The sequence below is a fragment of the Rhinopithecus bieti genome, unplaced genomic scaffold, assembly GCF_001698545.2.
Source record: "Rhinopithecus bieti isolate Rb0 unplaced genomic scaffold, ASM169854v2 scaffold_39746, whole genome shotgun sequence".
Taxonomy (NCBI): Eukaryota; Metazoa; Chordata; class Mammalia; order Primates; family Cercopithecidae; genus Rhinopithecus; species Rhinopithecus bieti.
The window spans coordinates 2663260-2688368 of record NW_016816960.1 but is presented as its reverse complement, the minus strand read 5'-3'; the positions used below and the strand labels follow the sequence as shown (position 1 = coordinate 2688368).

The following is a 25109-nucleotide window of genomic DNA, read 5'->3' as shown; positions in this document are numbered from 1 at the left end:
GGATGGGATAACACTATTTTGGTTACTACAGCTTTGTGTAATAAGTTTTAAAATTAGGAAATGTGATAATTCCAACTTCCTTCTCCTTTTTCAAGATAATTTTGGCTACTTGAGATCCCTTGAGATTGCTTATGAATTTTAGGCTTGGTTTTTCTATTTCTGCAAACAATGGCATTGAGATTTTAGTAGCAATTACATTGAATTGACAGATTGATCACTTTGAATAGTACTGTTTTCTTAGTAATATTGTTTGTCAGTCCAGCAATGCAGATGTCTTGTCATTTATTTATGTTTTAAAAAATTTCTTTCAGCAATATTTTGCAGTTTTCAGTGTACATGCATTTCACGTCCTTGTTTAAATTTATTTTTGAGTATTTATGCCTGAATGGTGCTTTTGTTTGTTTGTTTTGCTATTGTAAATGAAATTGTTTTGTAGTTTCCTTTTGGATATTTCATTGTTAGTATATAGAAATGCAACGGATTATTGTGTCTTGATTTTTGTATGCTGCAACTTTGTTGAATTTATAATCTCCAATAGCTATTTTGCAGAATTTTTAGGGTTTTCTGTATATAAAATCCTGTCACCTGTGAACAGAGATAATTTTATGCTTCCTTTCCAATTTGGATGCCTTTTATTTATTTTTTTTCTTGCATAATTGCTGTCACTAGAACTACTAATACTATGTTGAACAGAAATTGTGAAAGCAAGTATCCTTGCCTTATTCCTTTTCTTAGGAGAAAAGCTTTTGGTCTTTCATCGTTAAATATGATATTAGCTGTGGGTTTTTCACATAATGGCCTTTATGTTGAGGAACTTTTCTTCTTTTTCTAAGTTATCCAGTTGAATGTTTTTATCAAGAAGGGGTGTTGAATTTTGTCAGATACTTTTCTGTATCAATCGAGATGCTTGTTTGTTTTTTTCCCTTCATTCTATGAATGTGGTGTATTACACTGATTGATTTTCGTATATTGAACCAGCCTTACGTTGTGGGAATAAATCCCTTTGGTCATGGTATATACTTTTTAAATATGCTGCAGAATTTGGTGTGCTAGTGTTTGGTTGGGGGATTTTTACATTAATATTCATAAAGGATATTGGCCTGTAGTTTTCTTTTCTTGTAATATCTTTGTCTAGTTTTGATATCAGGATAATCTTATCTTTACAGAATAAGTTAGAAAGTGTTCTCTCTTCTTCATCTTTTTGTTAGAGTTTGAGGAAGACTGGTGTTAATTCTTTAAATTTTAGTAGAATTCACTGGTGAGTTCACTAGTAAAGCCATCTAGTCCAGGTTTTTCTTTGTTAGGAGACTTTTTTTTTTCTGTTTGTTTTCATTACTGATTCGATCTCCTTACTATGTATTGGTCTATTTAGGTTTTCTATTTTTTTCATGATTCAGTTTTGGCAGATTATGTGTCTAGGAATTTGCCAATCTGGGTTTTCCTACTTGTTGGCATACAGTTGTTCATAGTATTCTCTTAAATCCTTTTTATTTCTCAGAAATTGGTAGTAATGTTCACTGTCACTCCTGATTTTAGTAATTTGAGTCTTTTGTTTCGTTTTGGTCATTCTAGCTAAGAGTTTGTGAATTTTATTGATCTTTTCAAAGTTCAACTTTTAGTTTTATTGACTTTATTGTTTTTATATTTTCTATTTTATTTATCTCTAATTTTTATTACTTCCTCTGGTAGCTTTGGGTTTAGTTTGCTATTCTTTTTCTTGTTCCTTAAAGTGTAAAATTAGGTTATTGCTTTGAGGTTTTCTTTTTTAATGTATGCATCTACAGCGAGAAATTTTCCTCAGCACTGCTTTTGCTTTATTTCATACATTTGGTGTATTGTATTTTTGTTTTCATTTGTCTCAGGTATTTTCTAATTTCTCTTTCTGGGATTTTGTCTTTGAACCAGTGGTTCAGTATGTTGTTAGTTTTTCACGTTTGTGAAATTTCTAGTTTTCCTTCTATTCTTGATTTTTAGCTTTCTGTTGTGATCAGAATATATACTTAATGTGATTTGGATTTTTAAAAATGTGTTAAAACTTGTTTTGTGGCCTAGAGTATAGTTTGTCTTAGAGAATATTTCATGTGTACTTGTAAAAAATGTGTATTCTGCTGTTATTGGGTAGAGTAATATGTATGTGTCTGTTGGGTCTGATTGGCTTATGATGGTGTTTAAATTCTCTATTTTATTCTGTATTTGCTTATTCGTCTCTGTCTCATTGTTCTATTGTTGAAAGTAGGGTATTGAAGTTTCCTTTTTTTTTGGAGACAGTCTCTGTCTGTTGCCTAGGCTAGAGTACAGTGGCGCGATCTCGGCTCACGGCAAGTTCCACCTCCCGGGTTCATGCCATTCTCCTGCCTCAGCCTCCTGAGTAACTGGGACTACAGGCACCCACCACCACGCCCAGCTAATTTTTTGTATTTTCAGTAGACACAGGGCTTCACTATTTAGCCAGGATGGTCTCAATCTCCTGACCTCGTGATCTACCCGCCTCGGCCTCCCAGAGTGCTGGGATTACAGGCGTGAGCCACCGCGCCCGGCCCCTACTATTGTTATATAATTTTGTGTTTCTCCCTTCAGTTCTGTCAGTGTGCTTAGTTATATCTTCAGGCTGTCATGGTTTGTTGCATATGTGTTTATAATTGTTGTATCTTCTTGGAAAATTGACCATTTAATCAGTAAACAATGTTCTTTTTTTGTCTTTTGTAACAGTATTTCATTTAAAGAGTGTATCTTGTCTGATACTAGTGTAGTTATTCCAGCTCTTTTTTGATTACTATTTGCATAAAATATGTTTTTTCATCCTTTCTCTTTCAACCTGTATATATCTTTAGTTCTAAAATAAATCTCTTAGAGACAGCATGTAGTTAGATCATATTTTTTTTCCATTTTGCTGGTCTACTTATTTTTATTGGAGAGTTAATCCATTTACATTTAAAGTAATTACTGATAAGGATTTACTTCTGCTCTTTTGTTGTTTTCTGTGTGTCTTTTAGCTTTTCGTTCCTCATTTCCTCCATTACTGTCTCTTACTGTGCTTAGTTGATTTTTTTGGTAGTGATATATTTTGATTACTTTCTCATTTTCATTTGTGTATATTCTATAGCTGTTTTCTTTGTGGTTACCGTGAGGATTACATATAATATCCTAATGTTATAAGTATCTGATTTGAATTGATACCAGAAGCATACAAAAGCTGTACTCCTGTAAAGCCTTCTTGCTTCCTTTTTATGTTAACATTTCAAATTGCATCTTTATATATTGTGTTTCAGTAGCATAATTATTTTTATGCAACTGACTCTTATTTGTGTATGTATTTATTTTTTAGAGGAAAGATCTTGCTCTGTTGCCTAGGCTTACATGCAGTGGCACGATCATAGCTCTGTGTAATCTTGAACTCCTGGGCTGAAGGAATCCTCACACTTCAGCTTCCTCAGCAGCTAGGACTACAGGCGCATACCACCATGCTTGACTAATTTTTTTGTGTTTTTATAGAGATGGGGGTCTCACTATATTGCCCAGGCTGGTCTTGAACTTCTGACTTCAAGCCATCCTCTTGCCTCAGCCTACCAAAGCGCTAGGATTACAGATGTGAGCCACCATTCTGGACTGCATTTGACTTTTAAATCCTGTAGAAATAAGAAGTGAAGTTACAGACCAGGATTTCAATAATACTGGCTTTTATATTTGCCCTTGTCTTTACCTTTTTGGATTTTTTTTTTTTTTTTTAGATGAAGTCCCATTCTGTCACCCAGGCACAATCTTGGCCCACTGCAACCTCAGCCTCATGGGTTCAAGCGATTCTCTTGCCTCAGCCTCCCGAGTAGCTGGGATTACAGGTGTGTGCCACCACACCCAGCTAATTTTTTTTATTTTTGGTAGAGACGAGGTTTCACCATGTTGGCCAGGCTGGTCCCAAACTCCTGACCTCAAGTGATTTGCCCTCCTCAGCCTCCAAAGTGCTGAGATTATAGGCATGAGCTACTACGTCCAGCCCGTTGGAAATTTTTATATCTCTCTGTGGCTGCAAGTTACTGTGTAGCATACTTTCATTTCAACCTGAAGGACTCCCTTTAGCATTTCTTATAGATTGGGTTTAATGATAATAAACTACCTCAGGTTTTGTTTATCTATGAATGTCTTGATTTTTCCTTCATTTTTAAAGGATGTTTTGCCAGATACAGAATTCTTGGTTGACAGTTTTTCTTCTTCCAGCATTTAAAATATATGATCCCACTATCTTCCAGCCTCCAAGATTTCTGATGAGAAATTGGCGGATAATCCCGTTGAGAATCTCTCGTGTGTGATGAGTCTCTTCTCTCTTTCTGCTTTTCAGGATTCTGTTTTTGTCTTTCAACTATGTGATTATAATGTTTTTGGTGTGGGTCTCCTTAGAGTTCAGAGCTTTGGTTTGTAGATTCATATGTTTCATCACATTTGGGAAGGTTTTGGCTATTTTTTTTTTCTTTAAATCTCTCTCCTCCTTTCTCTCTCTCTTCCTGGAATTCCCATAGTGCTAAATATTTTATTTCACTTTTTGTGCTCTTTTGCTGCAGAATTATTTTTTGGCTTCTTATAATAATTTTTCTATCTTTGTTGATATCCTCATTTTGTTTGTGTATTGTTTTCCTGATTTATTTTAGTTCTTTGTCTGTGTTTCCCCTTAGCTCTTTGTTTTTAAGACAGTTGCTTTAAAGTATTTGTCTAATAAGTCTAGTCTAATAAGTCTAGTCTAATAAGTCTAGTCTTTGTCTAATAAGCCAAGTCCTGTCTTGGCTTCCACAGGAACAATTTCTGTCAATTTCTTATGTTCCATTGAGTGAGCCATTGTTTTCTGTTTATTTGTGTACCTGTGATTTTTTTTTTAATTGTATGTTTGATTATTATGATATCATAACTCTGGAAGTCAGAGTCTCCTTTTCCCCTAGGGTTTGCTGGGGGCTTTTTGTTTTATTTGATTGTCAAAGACTCTACTAATCCTTTTTTTTTTTTTTTGAGACTTTTCAGAACTATTTTGCCAAAACTGTTTCTTATTATGTATGTTCACTGAGGTCTGTTCCTTTTGCTTATATTCAGCTGTTTTGACAAGTTTCATTGAATTCCAAGAACTGAAATAGACAGACAAAAAAGGAAAGCAAAAATGAGAGAACAACCCTGTCCCCCATTCTTTGTAGACTTGTTGTATGCTGGGACAGTCCTTTACTCACCAGGCTTGCTGTGAGCCTAGGGATCAGTCTGTGGTGAAGGTTTAAGGTCTTCTCAGGACTCTTCTGAGCATGCATCTTGCCTGGTTATGTGGGTGGCCTTCAAAACTCCTTCATGTACATGGCTGCTTTTGAAAGTCCTAATTTCCCAAAGAATATCACCCAGCTTCTTCTCCAGTCTTTAAATGGTCTATTGTATGTTTCTATCCAGGATATTTTGCCTCAGGCATCCATTGATTTATATTCCTCTTGTAGCTTTTACAAGCAGTGGTCACCATTTTTACTGCCGGTGTTCAGAGATATGTGGGACAGAGACGAGTTAGTCCTTCATGTTAGAACAGATGTCCACAATTATTTGCAGATAAGGACTGGTCTGCCTCCCCTAGTTTGATGAGGGGAAGTAAGAACCAGGTTATTCCCATATAAGACTAAGATTGTCACCACTCTGGGGAGGGGCTGGGTCAAGGACAAGTTAAATGCCACAAAACTTTCCCACCATTTTGAAAGTGACTTTTTCTTTATTGGGTGCTTGGGTGGGTTACTATAAAACCTTTGATCTTTTTTTAGAGCTCCTACAAAGTTGGCTCAGACAGCTTCTGGGATTTTTTTATGTTTCTGTGGGAGAATGAGAGCTTAGAGCTTCCTAGTTTGTCCTTTTTCTGATGTCACTGTCTCCTTTGAAATTAACTGAAAACTATGGTGTTTGAAATTTTTTACAGATTAACCAGAAGGGCTCAGAGAAGCCACTTGAGCAGACATTTGCAACAATGGTGTCTTCTTTGGGAAGTGGAATGATGAGGTACCTCACTAGAAATCTGTTGCAGGTCTTTTCAGATCAGATGTGCACTTACATATGTGCATGATTACATAGAGCTCACTAGACATGTATTTCAGCTTGCATTTTTTTCAATAGTAGATCGGAGCATGATATTTTGTTGGCTTGAAATTTCTGTAGCATAATTTATGTTGCAGAATAACTTCTTTTCAGTCGAGTTTTGAGTTTAGTCTCTGATTCAAATTCCCTCATTGAGGCTTTGTGCCCCAGAGAGTTTCCATAGGTCATACTTTACCACTAGAATTGTCTTGAGGAATTTGGACTAGGCCTCTTTGCAGGGCATACCTGATTGCTGTACTTGAGCTTACTTCACTAAGCATTTGTTGTGTTTCTCTACTCCTTGCTGAGGGCCCCCAGAAGAACATGTAAGGATAGACATATGCATGTATTTGTATTTTCATGTATACATATATATATATATCTGCTTATATATATATTTTCCTCTGATAGGTGTGAGCATGAGAAGGGGTATGTGTGTGCATGTAGTGTATGTATAGCGATAAACCCAGAGTGAAGGAGGTTCTAGTGTTCCCAAGAAATATGTATGCACTGATATAAAGGGGAAAATCAGCTTATGAAGGTATTATTAATAGAAGGAAAATGAATGATCTCTGGTCGGTTTCTGAATATCTTTTCTTTTGGTAGATACATTGCCTTTGACTTCCATAAGGAATGTAAAAATATGAGATGGGATCGACTAAGTATTTTATTGGATCAGGTAGCAGAAATGCAAGATGAATTAAGGTAAGCTATATTATTTCCTTAAGGAGGCAGAGAGAAGAGGTATATATATCAGTCATATTTTATTATGCATTATCCAGCAGACTTATAAATATAGTTCACTGGATTGTCATTGCTTATCTATACTGTTTTATTATTTTTAATTTCTTTACTGGAAAGATGAGACTTGGTGACTTCAAAATATTTTAAATTCTTAAAATGACCCAAGGCCAGGTATCTTCATATATTTGTAAATTATCTACCACACATTTACAAATTTTTATATAATTGAACTTGGTTTACTAATATCTTATATTGTTGTTTCCGCTAGACATTCTATCACAAGTATTTTGTTGTTAACCTGTACAGTGTCTGTAATGATAGTGTTTAATGGCTTTTCTGTATTGTTTTGTCATAACGTAGTTCTAAAGAAGTGCTTTTCTTCACCCTGAGCACCTGGTTTATTTCCTTTCCTCTTTCTATCATGAAAGATTGTAGTGCCATGAATCTTTACACGTATTTTACATCTGTTAAATTTTTTTATTTCTTTAAAAAATTCTTCAGAGTAGGATTAACGGATCGAAAGTCCGAATGTCTTTGCAGTACTATATTATCATATTGGTTCAGGTTTACCATACTCGGTGTGCATCAGTCTTTACTGATTTTAAAGCCAGAAGAAGGAATCTGTAAACCATACTGTCATTTTCTTCTGCCTGTGTATGATAGTTGTAAACCTGGCAACCCAAATACACTTTTTAATTTGTTACACAATAATATAGTAAAACCTCTTTGATAGATATTTGCTTAGTTTTCAAAAATGTCTTTTTATATACATTAGGTAATCAACTACAGTTATTTAAATCTGCTTTTTTTGTGAGGTTTTGTCACGAACACAGAAGGGAAATTGACCTACTGTTGTTGGGCCATTAGAGAAAACATTGGCTGGGCCCGGCATGTTGTTGGAGGAGGTAGTTCCTTGGGTTCACCCATTAACTGCTGCCATGCAAGAGTGTAAGAAAGAAGGAGGGTTGACTCCAGAGTTTGTGTTCGTTGCCGTTCACCGTGGTCCACAGGGAGAGCAGAGCTTTCACTGGTGACTTTCAGATGATCTCTTGAGACTTTTTTCTAGGGGTTTTTGGGGTAGTGGAAAGAATCTGGGCTTTGGGGTCCAACACACCTTGATTTGAGTGTAAGTTTTTCTCTTAGTAATAATATGACCCAGGGCCACTTAGTTATCTTCAGGCTTCGGTTTCTTCATTTGTAGAGATGATAACTTATTGTACAGTTTAAGCAATAATATTTATAACATATCTGGGATTTTATAAGTATTAATGGGGTACAAACACACATATACACCCTTGCACACATATGTATGTACACCAACTCTAAACGAAACTTACCAATTCTGCATGATCCATATGTAGATTTTTCATCCTAACACATTCTTCCAGGCTCTTGTTCCTGAGGTCATGATTTGTATTTAGCCCTTGATGAATCTGTTGCATTTTCTTCCTCCTCTTGGATTTTGGAAAATAATTTCAGTAGTTAATATTATCTAGTATTCATTGTATGCTGTGTTCCATACACTGTGCTAAGTACTTTATATACATTATGTGTTATCTCATTCAAACCTTAGAGAAGCCTAATGGTGGTGCTGCTGTTAACCTCCATTTTGTGGATGAATAAGCTTACTGTTTAAAGTTCTACAATTAGTAAGTTGCATATGATGCTAAGGTTAGCAAACAGATTGTTTGCTTCCTGAATCCATATTCTTAACCAGCACACTGTGTGTTGTCAGATTTTTGAATTCATAGAATTATCAAGGAGCTTGTTAAAGAAAACATGGGAACTGGTAACTGTGGTTGGTTGCAGTACAGGGATTTGGGTGTTTAAGGGGAGAAAGGGAAACTGATTTTTCAAATAATACCCAATTATACTTTATAAATCCTGTACTATTTGCATGTATCACCTATTTAAGAATTTTTTTTTTTTTGGCCGGGGGCTATGGCTCTCGCCTGTAATCCCAGCACTTTGGGAACCCGAGGCAGATGGATCACCTGAGGTCAGGAGTTCAAGACCAGCCTGGCCAACATGGTGAAACCCCATCTGTACTAAAAATATAAAAATTAGCCAGGCATGGTGGTGAGTGCCTGTAATCACATCTACTCAGGAGGCCGAGGCAGGAGAATCACTTGAACCGGGAAGGCAGAGGTTGGAGTGAGCTGAGATCATGTTGCGCAGTCCTGGGCAACAGAGGGAGATTGCCATCTCAAAAAAAAAAAAAAAAAAAAAAAAAAGAATTTTGAAAGTGTTAAAAACAATTTTTTTTTTTTTTTTAATTTAGATACAGAATATCACTCTGTCACCCAGGCTGGAGTGCAGTGGTATGATCATAGTTCACTGCAGCCTTTAACCCTTGGGCTCAAGTGATCCTCCCACTTTAGCCTTCTGACTGTATAAAGGTATGCATCACCATGCCTGGCTAAGTTTTTGTTCTTTTAGCGGCAGGGACTCGTTATGTTGGCCAGGCTGGTCTTGAACTCCTAAGCTCAAGTAATCCTTCCACTTCAGCCTCCCAAGTAGCTGGGATTACAGGCGTGCGCCACCATGCCCAGCTAAAAGTATTTTTAATGCAAAATATTCAATCCTTGCCTCAGAGATTCTGATTCAGTTGATCTCAAGGCCAGGAATCTTTTTTCACAAGCAACCCAGAGGATTCTAAAGATAGTATATGAATCATAAAACCCTGATATCCAGGGATATAGTTGGAATAATTATGTTAGAGGAAACCATCATCTGGCTTTGGGAAACATGATCAATTTGCACAACCACCTTTTTAATACTCTTAACTCTACCTTTTCACATCTTTGGGGTGAGATAATCTCTAATCTTCAGCCATTTTTTGGATGGGGGACTGTTTTGCCTCAGCCATTTAGACTTCTTTTTGGTCTAGGATAATCACATATGCCTGACCACACATTCCTATCTGACCTTTTAATTTACAGTTTTCAATAACGTCACTGAAATGAGACCCATGTTGTAAGAGTTAACTCCTTAGTAAATCTGACCTACTTTGGTATGAGAGTGTTTATACAAATATGTTTTAGTTATTTTCTAGTGGACTCTGCTGGCCAGGTGGTGGCAAACCAGGAAGGCGTGTTCCGAAGCAATTGCATGGATTGTCTAGATAGAACCAATGTGATCCAGAGTTTGTTAGCTCGTCGTTCGCTTCAGGCCCAACTTCAGGTGCGAATGCTTTTTTTTTTTTTTTAATTGAAAACAACACAGCAGAAAATTAAACATCTTCTTTAAAACCCAGTAACATAAAATATTCACATTGCCCCACCCTAACTCAGCTCTTTTATTTTGTGTCTTGCCCATGAATGTCACATTTTCCATAACTATGGTCAGTCTATATATGCACAGTTTTCACTTTTGCCATTTTCCCTTAGCATTTATGTAATCACAGTTTCTGATGGTTGTGTTGTTGTGCTGTAATTTACTAAGCCATTCAGATCACTACATTTTTAGTTTATAAATAACACTGTAGAGAATGCGTCTATATACGTTATTATTAACTTGAATTATTTCCTTCATGTTAATTCCTAGAAGTAGAATTACTGGGTTAAAGAGAATATGTATATTATTTTCCAAGAGAGTCGTTCCAGTTTACACTGACACCAACAATGAATAAGTAAATCCATTTCATTGAACTCTTTCCAGCATTTGATATTTTAATTTTAATTTTTTTTGTTTTTCCTTGAGACAGGGTCTGGCTCTGTTGCCCAGGCTAGAGTGCAGTGGCACAATCTCGGCTTGCTGCAACCTCTGCCTCCTGGGCTCAAACCATCCTACCAACTCAGCCTCCCACAAAGCTGGGACTACAGGCGTGTGTCACCACGCTTGGCTAATTTTTGTATTTTTTGTAGAGACAGAGTTTCACCATGTTGCCTAAGTTGGTCTCAAACCCCTGGGCTCAAGCCGTCTACCTGCCTCAGCTCCCAGAGTGCTGGGATTATAGGCTTGAGCCACTGTGTCTAGCCTCTTTTTTTTCTATTTCATTAGTACAAAAGTAGCACCTCAAGATTGTTTCTATTTATCTCTCTCTTATTACTAGCAAGGAATATTGACTCCAAAGTAAAAAGTTTCTGACACAGCTTTGCTTTATCACTAGACTATGCTGATGAGAAAAATAGTTTTTTTCTTCTGTGTATATTTGGAATGAAAAAGACGTAGAGCCCCAATTTCTAAATCACATTGGCATTTGTTGTGAGGAGCAGACAAAATGCATACCACATGGTTTCCTGTTCAGGGAATTAGTAAGCATTCAGCTTTAGTTCTGACAATTGTATGATACCGAGAAAGAAATTATGGAGGTAAAATACCTCCTTCAGAATGAATGGTTCTTGAATCTTGAAGTCGCACCTGCCAGAGCAGTGCTGTCCCTGTTGGAATAGTCTGTAGTTTGTATTGTGCTATGTCCTTTTCTGTTGGAAGGTCTTCTGAGTGTAGTTTTTAGTAGAAACAATATTAGGAATGGTTTGGTTCCATGGCTGATTAACCAAAACTTACTTGACTAGGTTCTGCAATCCATATTTTACAATTTTACATGCTATATATAGTATTATGAAACTTAACCAACCTTCAGAGAGTGGGGGCAGGAGCCTCTCCAGCAGCTTTGCCTGCTAGTGTAGGGGCTGTCTACTTGTGCCTCTCCACGTCCGCCAGTGAAGGCAGAGTTCTTACCCAGCTAAAGGTCACCAAGGTGGCTCCTGTGCTGTGTCTGAGGGTGGGAATAACTCCTTTTGAGGTGGAGATGAGGTGTCATCTGAGGTAAGCAATGAAGATGGTGGTTCTGAGAGGTGATGGTCTGAGACAAGGTAGGGACCCCTCATCTGTGGTTCGTGGTCTCCAAAGGGAGTCCATAGAAGGGATTCAGGGGGCCCAGCAACCCCGGGATATTCTTTGTGAAGATCTGTGTGTGTGTGTGTGTGTGTGTGTGTGTCTGTGTCTGTGTGTGTGTCTGTGTATTTTTGGGGTGGTAGATTAGGTGGCATTCATCAGATTCTCAAAGGTCCCTGGGACAGAGGGTAAGGTTGGGGTGACTCAGGGGTGAAGAAGTTGAAGGATGATGCATATGAGGGGATCTCAAGGGGTAGAGGCAGTGGAAGATTGGGGGTGAGAGGGAGGGAGGAAGTAGCGGCTGGAATCCTACAGCCGCTTTCACTCTCCCTCCTGACACTCTCAATCCTACAGCCGCTCTCACTCTCCCTCCCGACACTCTGTATATGGTCCTGCTGCTGTCCCTCAAGGGAGTGCGGGGGCTGCAAGGCAAAGGTGCCCTCAGGAGAGGCTTTGCAGTCTGCCCTGGGCAGGAGAGGCTGCTGCAAGCTGGGGCTCCCTGTAGACAACAGACACTTCTGGCTTGCATCCAGCAACCAGGAACCATGAGATACAATTTGGGGACTGCTTTTTCTTCCTAAATCATGTCTGCTAAAATCGATTACACATAAATCTGGGTGTGGTTTTTATTCCAGAGACTAGGAGTTTTGCATGTGGGACAAAAGCTTGAAGAACAAGATGAATTTGAGAAGATTTACAAAAATGGTAGGTCATTTCTTTAATATAGACAAAGTTGCTCAAATTTTGAAATAATTTAATATTCTGGATTTAGAACTTTGTCATTTTAATCATTATCAGCTGTTTTCACTTTTTTCTACAGCCTGGGCTGACAACGCAAATGCCTGTGCCAAGCAATATGCGGGAACTGGTGCCTTGAAGACTGACTTTACCAGGCAAGCCGTGCTTTTAAAATAGCATTCCACATCAGTAGTTCACAGTCCTGGTGCTTTTAAAAATCACCCGGGCAGCTCTCAGACAACAGCAGCAACAGCAGCAAATCTCCAGCATCCAGGCTTCACTTGAGACCTGTGGAGTCAGGATTTCTGGGAGATGAGGCCCAGGTTCTGGTGTGTTCTTAGCCACCCCGGGAGATTCTGATGCTTGGGGAGGGGTGAGAGCCACCGCTCCACAGTGCTTCTCAGACCTTACTGTGTACCTGAAGCACCAGTCTTGAGAGGTGCCTCTAAAAAGCACCCAGGTGATGCTGATGCTGCTTTCAAAGACCACACTGAGTAATGAGGAATTAGAACATTTTGGATGTATTATGCATGCAGTGGCTCTTTTTCTGCTGTGTGGATTCTCTGGGAGCAGAATAAGATTTCTAGTCTCTGCTTTGCTGTGTCCTACCACTTAACCTGGGCTATGTATTTCTCTTCATATTTCTTGTCTTTGCAGCTGGAATTAGTGTGTTTCTTTGTGCCTCCTTTGGTAATATTTTAGAAAGAAAATAGGTATTTCTTGGACCTACAAGTGATTTCTTTTGTGAAGTATCTATATCTTCAGCGATAGTTTTTTAAATCTGTCACTCATTTCTATACCTTATGCTTATTGGCCATAAAACAGTGTGAGAATTCAGTGTACAAGCTTGTAACTTAAAATTTAACCTCTTTAACCAGAACTGGAAAGAGAACTCATTTGGGACTTATAATGGATGGCTGGAACTCAATGATACGATACTATAAGAACAACTTTTCCGATGGATTTAGACAAGTAAGTTTGTATTTGATGCTTTCCTGGCATTAGGCGGTTGTATCTTTGCATCGTTCATCACTAATGTTATCTCACACTGAGTTTGGTGAGTTACTAATTTCTTCCTTTCTGTTCTAGGATTCCATAGACTTATTTCTTGGAAACTATTCAGTGGATGAATTAGAATCTCATAGTCCTTTAAGTGTTCCAAGGGATTGGAAATTCCTGGCTGTAAGAAACCATTTTGTATTTTTCAAGTTTTTAAAAGCATTGTGTCTGAAGGTGTAGATGGTTTCAGTCTCCTTAATTTAAAACGTTATATGTTGTTTATATTTCATTACATGAAATATAAATACTTAAGTTTTCCAAAGAGGTCAGGCTGAGGAGTACAGTAACTGTGGAGCATTTGTTTTCTTTTCCTCAGAGTGTCTCACCCATCCTTTTCGTGTGATGTCACAGAAGCAAAGGGAAAGTGGAAGGTTTCTCATTTCAGGAAAACTTCAGTTCTTTTACATTGAGGGAATTGCCAGAGACAAACTTGTTACATGGAGGGCAAAGTTTATTTTTGATGCTTCTCTCCTTTTTGACTTGTCTGTTCACCAGACTCTGCAAGAGCCCCTCTGGATTTTCTTTCCAGTGGGTCAAGTGCCCTGGAATGGAAGGGAGACCTCGTGTTCTAGGTCCTCATCTGGGCATCCTCCTTCCATTTAGCACTCTTTGGCTTGGAGCAAAAGCATGCTTCTTCCGAGCTTACCACTTTCCCCATCTAAAGTCCAGGGCAGTTGTGATTGAACCCATAAATAATAATGTTTTATTGACAAAAGATACTGTGTGTATTAGTTGACAGATGAGTTTTTTCTTTTCCCAAGCAATGCATGCACAACTGATTTTGCAGCCATTGATTAGCATTCTTAAATGATTATCTCTGTTGTCTTTTCCAGTTGCCTATTATCATGGTTGTTGCCTTTTCAATGTGCATTATCTGTTTGCTGATGGCTGGTAAGTCAGCTCCACACATTCTTCCATTTGTTTCTTAGTTAGAATGTTGACCTTTCTTTTACAACATCTTAAGTTTTTGAGTTCACTGAACACTTGATGTTTCCCTATTAAATTTAATGGGTAAAGTGGAGTAGATGAAATTAGTCATTAGATGTGACAGGAAGAAAAATAACATACCTAGTAGTTTGATGGTTTTTTTTAAACCTCAGATTTTAAAACATGTTTTCTTATTACTGTGAACCAGTAAGTGTCTGACACAGGTCTCAGTCAGTTCAGAGGCTTAAATTGCCAAGGTTGAGAACCTGCCCAGGAAAAAGAGACACAAGCTACGGTAGGATCAGTATCAGTATCTTGTGCTTTTTCCAAAGAGGGTTTTGAGGACTTCAGTATTAAATGGTGAAACGGTGTATAGGAGGGGAAGGAGGAATGGAAACAAGGGGAGGGTAGGTAGTGAGATAAGTGGTCACATTCTTGTGAGGCTTTGATTAGCACTCACTGAATCCACATTACATGTGAAAGGAGGGGGTAGAGGAACAGTCAATTATGCATTCATCTCCCGCTCAGTAAATCTGCATTTTATGTAAGAGAAAGTAAACATAGAGTAGAGGGAGAAGTCAAATCTGCATTTGTTTTGGGGTGAGTGGAGGGATGATTTTCTAGTCTTTGTCCCTTACCTGTGAAAATAAACTGTTAATTTACAATGTCAGGGTGAGGGAGATTCGACCAGACTGTCTTTTAGGGTAAAGAGTTTGGGGCCCACATGGAATTTGCTTGTGACAGTTTGTGAGGGTGGCCATCTGGGAGGATATGTGGCCCACTATCTTCGCAGCTGTCTACTTAGGAACAAAAGAAGGGTAGTTTTGTGAGACTCAGTTCCCAAGTTTAACTTTTCTCTTTGGCATAGCAAATTTGGAGTCCTGAGATTTTATTTTCCTTTCACATTACCAAAGTAATACATAGTAATTATAGAAAACACATGTAGGCAGAAAAGGAGAAAATATTATTTATCAACATACCTTTGAGAGAGAAGCTCACCACTCTTAACATTTTGATGTTTTAATATTTATAAGTGTCTGATTTTTTTCAAAAGTGAGATATGTATTTTCATTATCTGCTTTTTTTCACTGAGCAGTATGTTTTCCCATGTTCTTAATTGCTAATGGCTGCAAAGTATTCCATTTATAGAATGTATAGTCTAACCAACTCAAATGTTAATGGATTAAGGTATTACTTATCATTAAATTTTAATAGGTTGAGAGTAAAATTGCCTAAGAACCTGAGTGGAAAAGGTCTTTACTAGTTTTCTTTTTTCTCCTAATATTTTGCTATGTTACTGAGTTAATAAAGCATTTAAGATTAAAGTGAGAAGAATGTATTCTTTATTCTCCTTTGAGTAATATCCTGTATTTTGGAGGTTTAAGTCTGAGACTTGGTGTATTGTACCTTGGAGGTGCAATCCTAGTCACTCTGAAAGAAAAGGCACCTTTCCAGCCTTCATCCTCTATCCTGAATTCATTGAGCCAACGTCTTCTTGCCTGTCTGAATTCCACCATCCTCAGGGCACCATTCATATGCTCCCCTCTCACAGAGTGTCTCTCCCACATGGAAGTCTTCACCTTCTATCTGAATTTCCACAGCACTCCTGGTCCTCTCTCCCAGCACTTTCCTCTTTTAACCTCATTAATACATAGGGAGTTATTTTTCAGAGGTAGTATACCTCTTTGGTGTACCTGACATACCCAGTGTGTATTTGTTTTTGGATGGTAATGATTTGCATACTTGTTTGTCTTTTTCACTGGATCAGCAACTTTTTGAGAGTCTGTGTCTTACTCATTGCGTTATCTCCTTTGTCCAGGATGTAGTAAACCCTCAGTAAATGTTTGCTGAATTAAGGACTCCTACTCCACCACCACCACTAATTCTGTCACCTTTTTGATAGGGAGGCTCAGTTACCTGTTCATCTCGGTATTCCCCTCAGTGCTCAGCCCTGTAGACAGTTGTGATGTAGTTTTGACTAAATGCTGAAATGTTGAGTAGGGGGAAAGAGCCATCTTACTATTATTATAGTTAGCAAAATTTTTCTGTAAAGAGCAGGTAGTCAATATTTTGTCCTTATGGATAGTGTGTGGTCTCTGCTGCACATTCTTTGTTTTGTGTTTATAACCATTTAAAATGTAAAACCATTCTTACCTTACAATACAAAAACAGGTTGAGACACAGGCATTGCCTGGGATGTGACTGCGGGTTTTGGGGCAGGAAGGAAGAGGCAGCATGTGCAAGTTCCTCAGCGGCCATCCCTGCTCTCATTTCCTCTCTAGATCCTCTGCCTTCTTTCCTGAAAACACTGCCCAGTGGATGCCATTTTTGGGGAGCCACTGTACTGTTAAATTAGTTAATTTTGTTGTTCTGACTATACCCACATTTACCTAAAGAACCTCTGGAGAGGCAGGAAAGTCAAGACCAAGGGCTCTGCCTGAATAAAACGGATGATTCCTTTAGGGTGTGTCCAGCAGAGTGGCCAATAAGGAACTGCCCTTCTTTTTTTGTCCAAGAAGAATTTTAAAACTCAGAGCCATGAAAATTAGCAATTATGCAAATTCGAGTATATTTTGCATAACAAGAGATTGGATGCTGTGGATGGTAACATCTCATGTCAGTTAATTGTTATAAGGAACTTTGTGACATTTGGGTGTGGTGATACCTGATTTCTAGCTCCTGCTGTGGTTTTCAAAGAGAATAGAAAACAAATGTAGCATGATCTCTGAGGGCTTGTTAGGAAAGAGTCTGGAGACTGGCTTCTTCCCTGGTGTGCTCTCTCACTGGCCGTTATTCCCTGTATGTGTTTCTCCGTCTGCAGATGAGGCCAGTACTGTTGCAGAGAGAGAAGCTATTCTCTAGGTTCAGCTATTCAAGGAGTAAAACAAAGTAGATCTTTGCCCGTTGGCCTGCTGCTAACCTTTATGAACTTCAGACTTTGGAAAATGCATATCAGCAGAGTTGGGCTAAATATGTCATTCAAATATGTTATTGGCTGGGTGCTGTGATGTGTGCCTGTGGTCCCAGCTACTCAGGAGGCTGAAACAGGAGGATCAGTTGAGCCCAGGAGTTCTGGTCTGTAGTGTGCTATGCTGATCGGATGTCCGCACTAAGTTCAGCATCAGTATGGTGACCTCTTTGAGCAGGAGATCACCAGGTGGCTTAAGGAATGGTGAACCAGTACAGGTCGGAAACAGCAGGACAAAACTTTTGTGCTGATCGGTAGTGGAATCGTGCTTGTGAATAGCCACTGCACTGTAGCCCGGGCAACACAGCAAGACCCCGTCTCTAAAGCAAATGTTACTGACTTTTGTTTTATATATTTATGTATGTGTAACTTCAGAAAAGTTTTGGATAACTTATGTTTGGTATTCATAACTTATGAATATTCTATTAAAATTTTTTGTGCAGGTATTTTGATAATAGCTCATATCTGTTACAGAACTATGAATTAAACAATAGTTTTTTGTATTATTAAAATATGCTAAAAGTGATTATTATTTGTATAATATATGAAATCGTTTAGTCCAGTGGTTCTCAAAGTGTAGCCTCTGGATCGGTAGCATCAGCATCACCTGGGAACTAGGAACTTGCTCGAATGCAGATTCTTGGGGCCCAACAGTTGATGCTTTATCAAGCCCTGCAGAAGATTCTGGTACTAGCCAGGGTTTGAGAACCACCGGTTTAAACCTTAATTAAGAGGTTCTTATATTTTTGCTGTGAATGTGCTAGTAAACTTTAATGTTGCCAAAATGTGCTAAACAGCTGAAAACTGGGTCTGATACCAACAAATGGCTTATTTAGCTTTTTGTTTCTTAATATCAACAGGTGACACTTGGACAGAAACACTGGCCTATGTGCTCTTCTGGGGAGTTGCAAGCATTGGAACATTTTTTATCATTCTTTACAATGGCAAAGATTTTGTTGATGCTCCCAGACTGGTCCAGAAAGAAAAGATAGACTGAATTTGTATTTGTGGAAAGCGGCTTGGCTTGGAAGATTCCATTGTGCAGAACTGGAATCTTTACTGACCCGCTTTCCACATCAGCCCAAGGTCTTTTTAATGCCTTTATCCAAAAGCACATATTGTGCTCTGTGCAGGATGATGACAGAATTGATCTGATGTTACTGCCTTGATGGTCTCTTTGCTATTGGGACAGTTAGATTTGTAATGTGAAGCTGTTCTGTAATTAAAATATAACCTGAAGTCAGCTTGCAGAATGGAAGCTGAATCTGTTCATTGGATTCTATTGATTGTCAGTTTAATCAGCTGTTGCAGAATAAGTAATATATTTTAAAAACCTAGCTCCTTTCATTATTTAAAACAGTAAAATTATTTTTGTAGCTCAGTTTCATTATTGTCCTTGTAGAAGCAGTCACTGTTAGCAAGCATACTTTTCCACACATCTTTGGACTTTGCTTAAAAGTTCAGTAATAAGCTAACTGTGTTTATAAAATGTAAGTCTCTTACAGACATCAAGTAGTTTGATGAGACAGTCTGTGACTTCATGATAGGAAAGAGGAGGGGATGTGGTCTGGGGTTCTGTTAAAGTCTCTGGTGGGCTGCCTCATGACTTTAATCAGCTTGAGCTGCCAGTGCACCAGCAGTTTAGATGTGATGAGAGAATTCAGATATACTTTATCTTTTTAAAAAAGTGTAAATAAAATCAAAGAATGTAAAGTCTATCTCTTATGCTAGAGGTCCAAAGCCGCCTCTGTTTTAAAGATTGCCCCAGTGTGGAAGATGCCCATGACTGGTCAGCTACTTCCTCCTGTACATTTTGGTTTCTTTGAGGGTCAGTCATTGAGACATGCAGGCCTCTGAGAGGGTCTTGTTCTAGATTTCATATTGCACTTGGGGGGCACCAGCTGCTTTTCCACGCATGGTACTCTTGATGCTTTTCACTCTGTCAAGGATTTTGTTGGCTGTCAATAAATGTGTCTAAAACTTAGTGCTTCCAGGTAGTTATAGTTCTCCAAATCAAGGACCAACTTAAACATTAATTTATGTGCAAAAACAAACCTGAAAAATATGCTTCGGAAACTGTGCATAGTTCTAATTGTAAGTCAGATTGTATATTCAAATTGTAATTAAGAGATTTAAATATTAGAACAGTATGTAAGGTAGTATAATTACCACTATTTTAAAACAATTCAATTAAACACTGCTACAATATTTCAGTGTTGTGCTTGAAAATATGTACAGTTTTTTTCCAATATTAATACCTTACGTTGTCCTTAAATATTTCTAAAAGCGCCTTTATTTCAGCATTACCTTTTTTTCATCATTATCTTTTGTAAAACATTGATACAAGTTGTTACTTTTAGAAACTCTAAAGAAAATAATAGCTGGAAAACCCTTTGTAGCTTAAAATCAGTCATTAAACTCACAATAGGGTAAGTAAATATAGCCACCTGTTAACATGTAAATAAGCATAATGTGTTCCAAAGATGGAATATTGAAACTTAGTTCCTGTCTGCTGTAAAATATTATTTAAATGCTGCTGGGCATTTCACTTAAAGAACTTAATGTCAACAACTACAACAAAGACCAAATCTGAGCTGCTAATGTGGCTGCTTTGTAGGGAATGGACTAATATCAGTGTGTTAGATCTTAAGGTATCAGTATTTCAGAATCCTGCGATGATTTTATTTCTAAATTCATGTACTGTATGTCCATAAGTGAAAATAAAATGTCATATTCTTTTCTAACTACTGTTGGTATCATTCATGTACTTTGAAAGTGATGTTTTTCTTTTGATCTTAGAGTATTAAAAATCATGCAGAGTGATACGGTTTGGCTCTGTGTCCCCACCCACCCAAATCTCATCTCAAATTGTACCTGGTGGGAAGTAGCTGGATCATGGGGATGGTTTCCCCCATGCCATTCTCATCAGTTCTCACGAGGTCTGACGGTTTAAAAGTGTTTGGCATTTACCCCCTCGCTCGCTCGCTCGCTCTCCTGCCACCATGTAAGACATGCTTTGCTTCCCCTTCACCTTCTGCCATGATGGTAAGTTTTATGAGGCCTCCCCAGCCATGCAGAACTGTGAGTCAAACCTCTTTTCTTTATATGTTACCGGTCTCAGGTAGTTCTTTTACAGCAGTGTGAAAACAAACTAATACACAAAGCAATGCATGATCATCATAGAAAAATTAGAGTAAGCAAGAAAATCAGTAGCTTCTGCAATCTTGCTTTCCAGTTATGATCACTTAAGAAATTTTGTATCTCCTTATGGTTATTTTTTTTAGTTACAGGGAAACCCAGGGAAATACTTAGTAAAGTGTAATGTCTATAAAAGGTGTCCCCACCTTCAAATTGTAATGTTTTTCAAAATGCTATGAATCCCAGCTGATGTGGGAAAATATTGCTTATTAGAAAATGACACCTCTACAGGAAGCTGTCACCATGAGGGAAATAGTGATGTGAACACATTGGTACCTAGTGATGGCAGCAGTGGGCTGTCTGGAGTGGCTGCTGCCATTGTGCCGGCCTTGGCAGGGAGATATGAGTGGTGACGGCAGGAGTGGCTGCAGGGGCAGCAGTAGTGATGGTGAGACCCCTGTGCCCTGTGTCCCTGCGGCAGCCGACTGCGCCGCCCCCACCCCTGTATGGCTGAGTGGGTCCTGCCTCCAGGCCCGGAGCCACCACTGCTCTGGACCCTGATCCACGTTACCACCACTGTTGCTTGCTGTTGCCGGGATGGTGTGGGGAGGAGGTGGACAGTCCCCGGAGCCTGCCGCAGGGATCCCCCTGGAACCTGTCTGCCTAGGGGCTGCCGCAGTGGGCCAGGCTGAGTTGCCTGCCGATGGGGGAGCAGCGTAATTGTGCATGGAGGAGCAGGCAGAAAGGGGTCACAGGCAGAGCTGGGCCTGGGGTGGTGCCACGCTTGCACATGAGGCACGGGGACCAGGCCTGGGGCACGGAGCTGGGTCTGTCCTTCGGGGGCCTGGAGTGGGAAGTGGGAGCGGTGCTTACTTTGGGGACCCAGCCAGTGGCATGGCCACTGCACCCTCCCTGCTGACTGGTGCTGGATTCCTGCGCCTTGGGAGGAGGCTCTGCGCAGGACTTCCCAGGGCCAGATCCCCAGGGTCTGCCCCACAGCGGGGTGACCTCCGAGCCTGATGCTCCCTAGGACCAGGACCAGGGCCTGCAGGCTGCTGCTGGAGGCACCCCTGCTGGGCAGGGCTGTGAGCCAGGCAAGGGGGAGCACCAGGCCACCTCTGAGCACTGGGACCACGGGAAGAACTTGTGGTGACGTCACTTCTGCTTCAGATGCCAGCATGGGCCCAGCAAGGAACCGGAACCCCCACCCCAGTCTGCAAGGAGGCGTGGCCAGAGCTGCCTGCACATTCCATGGAGCAGGTGGGAGACTCGCCTTCCCAGGCACAGGACCTGGGGGTGTCTGCACTCTGCATCCTCAGGAGCCAGATCTCAGAGTGGGGTTGGGGCTGAAGCCGGGCATTGTCACAGCTCAGCAGAGTGTGTGCACACTTGGGGCAGCACTGAAACACCAGCCCCTGCCACGTCGACCCCTCTGGACTTTGGGCACCAACAAGCACTGGTGGAGGGGAGGAGAAACCGAAGGGGAGGTTAAGGGTGTCTTGGTGCTGACCTGCAGGTGCCCCTTGGTGCAAGCAGTCTGGGCACCATGGATGGCTGCAGGAGGCAGACAGGCTCCTGGGCAGAAGGGAGCGCGTCCCTGGTGAGGCCCCACCTTCAGGCCAATGACAGCCTGGAGGCTGGGGACTGGGCTGCCAGTTCCGTGGACCTGACTGGAATGGGCACTTGTGCCTTTTCTGGTCCCACCTATGGCTGCCCATGGGACAATTGGCATGCAATTTCTCCCTTCTGGGGCCCATAAAGGCCCAGGGCTCAGCCAAAACAGAGCAGAGACAACGGGACAACCAGCTGCAGGGAAGAGCTACCCTCTCTGCTGATAGCTGAACACCTGTTGGGATGACCTGCCTGGAGAGAGGAGCTACCCTCTCTGCTAGGAGCTGAACACTCGTCGGAACACCCTGGCTGCAGAAAGGAGCTACTCCCTGCAGGTCTCCTCTGAGCTGTTCTATCACTTGATAAAGCTCCTCTTTGTCTTGCTCATCCACACTTGTGCACATACTTCATTATTCCTGGCCACAGGACAAGAACTCAGGACCCGCCAAATGGTGAGGCTAAAAGAGCTATAACACGGCCCAGTGCGGTGGCTCATGCCTGTAATCCCAGCACTTTGGGAGGCCAAGGCGGGCAGATCACAAGGTCAGGAGATCTAGACCATCCTGACTAACATGGTGAAACCCCATCTCTACGAAAAATACAAAAAATTAGCCAGGCGTGGTGGCAGGCGCCTGCAGTCCCAGCTACTCGGGAGGCTGAGGCAGGAGAATGGCGTGAACCCGGGAGGCGGAGCTTGCAGTGAGCAGAGACCATGCCACTGCACTCCAGCCTGGGTGACAGACCGAGACTCCGTCGCATTAAAAAAAAAGCTGTAACACAAACAGGGCTAAGACGCCCCTTGCTCACCACATTGCACGCAAAGAGAAGGAGAGATCTGCAGCCCTTCGAGGAATCCAGACCTGGGAGTTCAGTGAGTCAGGGCTGTGACTACCTCTTTGGGGCCCTGCAGTTCCTAGCATCTCCAGACTTCTGGGCACCACTGTCTTGGGCACTGGCAGCCGTGGAAGCTGTTTGCAGTGCATACCTGGTCCAGCTGCAGCCTTGCAGAGAGCCCGCACCCATGCCAGCACTTGGAGCTGCCCGCTCCTCTGCAGCAGCTGGTGTGTCTAACTGGCAGTGGTTGGACCCCACGCTTACACACCCCTTGCTGCTCCATACCTGACTTGCCTTTGGCAGGCATGGGATCCAGGCCAGTAGTGTGAGCCGAGCTCAGCCAGGCAGGCTGAGTGGGTGGAATGAGCCCAGCAGGCTTGAACAAAACTCGGGCAAAGGCACCACTGACCACAGAGGTTTCCAGCCAGAAAACCAACACCCCAAAGATCCTGTAACATTAGGAGGACCCTCATTCATGTGGGAAGTGAGATGAAATTCCTTGGAAATGGCTTGCCCTTATGCCCATGTGCTCGTTCTCGTTCTCTCTCTCTCCAGCTGAAATTTGGAGCACTTTTGGAGTAATGTGGGTTCTCTGTATTAACAGTTGTTTTCTGACAGTGGATCAGAAAATATATATATATGTATATATATCTTGAGGATAAATTATATAAATATATATATATATCTGGATAAATTAAATATTTAAAATATTATCTTCCCATAATTCATTTTTCCAGTTTCCTAGTGAAATAATTTCAAAATGTGATCATTAATTTGAGAATTAATGAGGTGTCCTTGTGCTCCCAACCAGGGACTGCAAGGGATGTGAGATGCGTTCCAGCTCTGAATGACCTCAGTGCATCTATCACTGCATAACAAATTACTCCAAAACTTACTGGCTTAAAGCAACCCATATTTATTCGTATTTATCATCTCACAGTTCCTGTAGGTCAGGAATTTGGGCATGATTTAGCTCTGTGTCCCATTTCAGGGTCTCCCACAGGCGCCAGTCAAGGTTCAGCTGGAGCAGGATCCACTTTAAAGATCACTCTCGTTGTTGGCAGGTATATTAGTTTGTTTTCACGCTGCTGATAAAGACATACACAAGACTGAGGAATTTACAAAAGAAAGAAGTTTAATTGGACTTAACAGTTCCAAGTGGCTGGGGAAGGCTCACAGTCATGGCGGAAGGCAAGGAGGAGCAAGTCACATCTTACGTGGATGGTGGCAGGCAAAAAAATGAGAGAATGAGGAAGACTCAAAAATGGAAACCTCAGATAAAACCATCAGATCTCGGGAGACTTATTCACTACCACTAGAACAGTATGTGGGAAACCACTCCCATGATTAAATTCTCTCCCACTGGGTCCCACCCACAACAGGGAATTCAAGATGAGATTTGGGTGAGGACACAGCCAAATCATATCAGCAAGATTCAGTTCCTTGTGGGCTGCTGGACTGGTCCGCTTGCTGGCTGTTAGCTGAAAACCTCAATTCCTTGCCACGTGGGCCTGTTCAACATGGCAACTTGGTTCATCAAGTCAGCAAGGGAGAGTCTGCTAGCAAGGAGGAAGTCACAGTGTCTTTTTTCTTCTTTCTTTCTTTCTTTTTTTTTTTTTTTTTTGAGACGAAGTCTCGCTCTGTTGCCAAGGCTGGAGTACAATGACGTGATCTCAGCTCACTGCAACCTCCTCCTCCCAGCTTCAAGCGATTCTCCTGCCTCAGCCTCCTGAGTAGCTGGCGCCTGCCACCGTGCCTGGCTAATTTTTGTATTTTTAGGAGAGACGGGGTTTCACCATGTTGGCCAGGCTGGTCTCGAACTCCTGACCTCAGGTGATCTGCCCACCTCGGCCTCCCAAAGTGCTGGCATTACAGGCGTGAGCCACCACACCTGGCCAACAGTGTCTTTTATAACTTAATCTGGAAATTGTTATCCCATTACTTTTACTGTATTCTATGCACTAGAAGTCACTAGGTCCAGCTCATTCAAGAGGAGGAAAATAACACGAGCGCATGAATACCAGGTGGCAATCTTTGGGGGCCATCTTAGAAGTCTGCTGACCATAGTAAGGAGAGAATACAAAGGTGAAGTGCAGAGCTATTGCTGGAGGGAGTCAGGTGGCTTCCTGGAGGAGCTGGGGCTTATGCTAGGACCTAGGTGTTCTGGTTATCTAAT

General features: G+C 40.8%; 1 protein-coding gene across 4 annotated transcripts in view; it reads left to right on the top strand.

Annotated features, from left to right (window-relative positions):
• Positions 1-20094, top strand: part of SACM1L (SAC1 like phosphatidylinositide phosphatase) — a 55896-nt gene extending 35802 nt beyond the window's left edge. For all 4 annotated transcript variants that reach the window (XM_017855741.1, XM_017855738.1, XM_017855740.1 and 1 more), the window contains 9 exons: positions 5921-6000; positions 6682-6780; positions 9864-10002; positions 12294-12363; positions 12479-12551; positions 13275-13368; positions 13486-13578; positions 14289-14346; positions 18211-20094. In XM_017855741.1, the coding sequence (XP_017711230.1) occupies positions 5921-6000; positions 6682-6780; positions 9864-10002; positions 12294-12363; positions 12479-12551; positions 13275-13368; positions 13486-13578; positions 14289-14346; positions 18211-18347 (843 nt within the window). In that variant the 3' untranslated portion in view covers positions 18348-20094. The remainder of the gene's footprint in view (positions 1-5920; positions 6001-6681; positions 6781-9863; positions 10003-12293; positions 12364-12478; positions 12552-13274; positions 13369-13485; positions 13579-14288; positions 14347-18210) is intronic.
• The last annotated feature ends 5015 nt before the right edge of the window (positions 20095-25109 follow it).